The following is a 5,380-nucleotide window of genomic DNA, read 5'->3' on the forward strand; positions in this document are numbered from 1 at the left end:
TAAAAAGAAATGGAAATATAAGTTAATAAAAAACATAAATTAAATATTTATATGTTGCTTTGTAACTTTTTACTTTTCCAATTTTTATATTTTGCCAAAATTTTGCATATTTTAATTTTTTTTCCTGTGTTTAATTTATATTCTTACTACATAATTTTTAAATTTAAAAAAAAATAAGAGATGAAAATTTATAAATTTAAATTTAACCTTATTGTTGTATGATTTAACAGCGAGCGCAAGTTTACAACTTCGTATGAGGTATATGACAGCAATGTGATACTTATAATTAGTATTTGGCTCATAACCTTTTGGAAATCGTTGTTCTTCCATTTTCAGTTTTGTTGTTAGCCGAATTCCATTAATTTTGAACTATACCATATTATTCATGTATATAATCATTAATTATATTAATTATAAATTTCCAATTAAAAAATAAAGTTTATTAGAACTTTAATATAGTTAAATAATAATTCTAAATAAGGTACACTTTTTTTTGTTACAAAGTCAATTAATTAAAATTGTAAGTGGAATTTTCATGTTTTTTTCTACTAAAGTATAATTGCAATTTGTTTGATTCAAAATTTGCATTAATTTCTTTTTTAAATTATCATTAATTTAAATATTACTCTAAAATTATTATTACAATTATGATAAAAAGAAATGAAAAACAAACATTATAATCGTTTTTGCTAAATTCTGTTAACAATTCTTCAAATTCTTTTTGTGATTCAATTTTTTTATCATTAATATTTGTGATTATATCACCGAATTGTAACAATTGTTCAGCAATTGATCCACGTTCAACTTTTATCACAGCCATTCCTTTCGTTATCATTATTCCAATCTATTTTAAGTTTTTATCATTATTGTTTTGGTTCATATAAGTTTTTTATTATCATTATTTCGATCTATATAAGAAATCTATTATCACAATTTTTGATCAATTCAAAAAAATATTCGCTATATTTCTTATTATATCTATTTGATAAGATAACTATAATGCATGATAAGATAACTGTAATGCATGTATCGGCAAAATGCAATGGCGCACTTTGTTTCATTAGCGCCCTGAAGAGATTAATGTAAAGAATAAATGATTTAGTAATTTATATAAATAAATGAATCTTTCATTTTCGTTTAACAAAATGTTTTTATACGAATTTGGAAACTTTTACAGATGGAAATGCATTTGTTAAGTTATCATTATCATTATCACTTACATTAGCATCCTTTTTCCCTTTAATAATTGCTTGGAAATGTTGACAATAGCTAGCTGGTATTTTTTGGCCTAATGCTTCCAAATATACAGATTCAATTTGCTGAATGCAATGTATTAATTAAAATATTTTCTAATTAAAACTTTACATGATTTAAATTATTTAATACAAAAATAATTAAATAATTCGAGTAACTATAAAGATATTTTGTCAATTTAACTAGTACACAAATTCTTGTCTACAATTTTGTTTATCATTTCTATAAGTCAAATAACTATAAGTTAAGTAACGTACGTGTATCGTGCAAAGTTACAAATAATTATACGCATTTTTAGCGTGTGTATAATGCAAGTATAAGTTCTGTTTACTAGGCTTATTATGCAACTTTTATGCTAAAAATTTTTTTTCGCCATTTCTTCCAATTTATGGATGGAATAACAAACATATCCGTGTGATGTAATACATACTGAAGTCATATTTAGGTATAAGTATTCTTCGTAAGCAATAAGGTTTATTATTAATACGACTAATTAGGCTTATCATGTAACTTTCATGCTTACATATTTTTAGCATTTAGAAGGGAATGGTAAAAATTTTATAACGTAATGAAAAATGGTTAGTTTAAAAAAGAAAAAAAATTATACCTTCATATTATTATTTTTATCGTTGTGATCATTCGATTGCCTTATTGAAGAATGCTTGTTGCTGTTGATATTTTCTTTTTTAAAATTTTTTAAATAAAAATTTTAATTTCATTATTACTCTCCTCTTTTAACATGTTTGCTTTTTTTTTTTGTTCCTTTCCATTAAATTTATATCATTCTATTATAAGCCTATATTTTTTTTCAACGAATTTTTAAAGTTTTATTTATGCTTTAATTGAATTTATACCTAAGTTTCACATATATTTCCACGTAAAATAACGAATTTAAATGTAATAATTTTCGTGTTATCCTCTAGATGTGCCTTATTTTCTTTTTTTTTTGGAAAGAAAACGATTAGAATTTATAATTTCCTACTAATCTTCAAGAAAATTTAGCATTTGAATCAATCCACAGCTAACATTTTCCTCATCTAAGCCTAATCTGTAGTTTTATGATGTAAATTAATTACTAGCATCCTTCTTAACAGCTTATCATTTTCTCGATGTTAAACGAAATGATAACAGAAGAAAAAAGAAATGGCATAAGGAATGAAATGTACCATACATGAATGGGTTCCAATGTTAATGGCACCCAAAATGGAATTTATTATTAGCTCAATGATAATTAGACTGTTTCGCTTTGATGCAATAAAAAAGTAAGCAAAAGTTATTCTAATTATTTCTATAAATAAATATCTCTGTGAAATAGGAAAAAGAAATTCAATCAATTCCAAAATTTGCATATTTTAATCTGAAAAAATAAAATTTTAATAAAAAATTACACAAATTACAGAATTTTTGTTATGTAGCATTGTCGATCGAAATCCCATATTGTCTCTTACAGCATTGTTCTATCAAACAGAACATTCCGGAATCCTGTATTATCTCTTCAGCATTATCCCATCAAACAGAATGTTCCGTTTCAGAATCCTGTATTATCTCTTCAGCATCATTCTACCAAACAGAACGTTCCGTTTCAGAATCCTGTATTATCTTTTACAGCATCATTCTATTAAACAGAATGTTCCGTTTCAGAATCCTGCATTATCTCTTACAGCATCATTCTATCAAACAGAAGTTTTAGAATCCTGTATTATCTTTTACAGCATCATTCTATTAAACAAAACGTTCCGTTTCAGAATCCTGCATTATCTCTTACAGCATCATTCTATTAAACAAAACGTTCCGTTTCAGAATCCTGCATTACATTTTACAGCATTACTGTATTATCCGGATTCTTACAAACTTATCCTTAACTGGAAAGAAAAACGAATATGATTTGCAACTTTGTTCTCTTATTTAGTAGTAAGAAATGAAAAGTTTCCCCTTTTTGAAATATGCAAACATTTCAAATATAAAAAGTTGCGATTATTGTCATGAATAAATGCTACCATATCCAAAGAGCCCTACAATAACATATAGCAACTAACAGAGAGCGCTTTATTAGCATGAGCTAACAAAGAATGCTTTATTAGCTTGAGCTAACTAACAAAGGCGTTAATCCTTGTAATCGTAAAACCATTCCTTGAAAGATGTATATTTAAACTGTGCATGTAGCAAGAGAATTGCATTCCTTCCTTTCAATTCTCCAAAGTAATGTTCTCGAAGTTTATTTTATTATGACGATATTAGAATTAGCTTAAAGCGTTAATTTTGGTGTTGTAATAATTAATGAATATGCTAAATTAATATTGTTCATTCAATTCAATGGCTTAATTACGCAAATTTGAGGTTGAATTTACGAAGGTTTTGTAATTTCAACGTTACATTTCACAAAGTAATACTAAGCAAAAATATAGAATATCCCACTTTAATTGTATTATTTTATTTTTCAGAATTGATAAACTTTAGGAATTCTGATGAAAGCTTTTCAAATATGATAATTTTCTGTTAAAGGATTGTAAATTTTACAATATATTACAATTGAATTAAAATTTTTGATCATATAATTATATAACAGGCATAATGAAATATCCTTGTAATATTTCTAATTAATTCATCCAAAATTTGCATACAATAAATTTCCTAATAATTACACCTAGTTAGAAGAAGAAGAATCCCTACATGTTTATTTGACAGTAAACATGTAACACTCACATCATCCGTCTATTTTATCCCATAATTTATTTTGTAGTGATAATACAGTGATAATTATTTCTAGATTTATTTCATCATATTGTAACTTATATGAAAGTACGAGAATCATGCATAAATTTTATTGTAAAATTTGCAATCGCAATGACAAAAAAAAAAGAAAAAAAAGAAAATAAAAGAAAACAACGCTAGCAATGATAATTAATGATAATAATGTAGCAAAAGTTGTGGAGGTGAAATGAATTTTGATTGTTTTGTTATTGTTTAAATCCATTAATAAATTAATCGTCCCTCGTGAAACAATAATATAACCAATAACAGGTTAAAAAGAGCAAAAATACTGATGGAAATATGAAACGACTATCTATAAAACAATATTATGACTGTTTATTAATTGTAATTATTATTTAAAAAGATCAAAAACAAACCACATTTCAAATCGTTTTAATTTTTTGGTTAATTAATTTTTATTAAAAAATAATTCCGAATTAATCGAAGGTAAATAATAATTAAGAAATTACATTTGTTGTGCATGATAATGTCATATTACATGAATAATGTTATGTTGCATCGATATAAGAGAAGAATAATTAATCAATTTAGAAGTCTTTTTATTTTTACCATTTATGTATTTTTATTAACAAAATTGGATTAAATAATGTAAATTAGCTGAAAGATTTTTGGTAGTGTTACGGTTAAATTTAATTAAAAATAATTAAAAAGAAAAAAAATGAAAAGGATAATAAAACATGAGATGAAAATATAATCTTAACCGTATAATATTACTATTATTTTTTTTATAATATAATTAAATTAAAATATTAGTAATAATTAATAAGTGATAAGCATCTTTCAAGTTAGATTGGTAAAGATTAAAATGGTACTTGAAAAGTTTGAAATATAATGAATTTAACAATTTAAGATTACTTGATAAAATTTCGAAATAAAATTGGTATGCTATACCTAACTTTAACTATAATAAATTAGATAAATAAATAAAACAAATAAATAAATAAATAAATGGACAATTAAGTAAATAAATTATATATGAATATAAAAACTGCCAATGTAATACATATTATTAAACTGTGTGAAATTTTTTGAAGTGTTTAAATTAATAATATCTGAAATAACTTACAATGATCAATTTGCCTTGCAACAAATTCATTTGTTTCCATACATTTCTGACATGGCTTTGAAATGTCGAAATTATTCAAGATTTTATGTTCATTGTGTGTTTTTAGCTACCAATGTCTGAAAAAAAAAAAAGAAATTATAATTTAATTTTTTGAAAAATAAAAAATTAATCTTAAACAAATAGTAATTAATTTAGCCATAATTAAACAAAAGTATTCATATATATATATATATATATATATATATATATATATATATATATATATATATATATATATATATATATTAT

General features: G+C 23.6%; 1 protein-coding gene across 1 annotated transcript; it reads right to left on the reverse strand.

Annotated features, from left to right (window-relative positions):
• Positions 1-615: 615 nt before the first annotated feature.
• On the reverse strand, positions 616-820 carry LOAG_11808 (hypothetical protein; the record flags this gene model as incomplete). The annotated part of the gene is made up of 2 exons (XM_020448423.1): positions 616-627; positions 674-820. 2 exons carry the CDS (start codon positions 818-820, stop codon positions 616-618), a joined length of 159 nt encoding a protein of 52 aa, XP_020301433.1.
• Between the last annotated feature and the right edge of the window lie 4,560 nt (positions 821-5,380).

This window comes from Loa loa (genome assembly GCF_000183805.2).
Source record: "Loa loa unplaced genomic scaffold supercont3.273, whole genome shotgun sequence".
Taxonomy (NCBI): Eukaryota; Metazoa; Nematoda; class Chromadorea; order Rhabditida; family Onchocercidae; genus Loa; species Loa loa.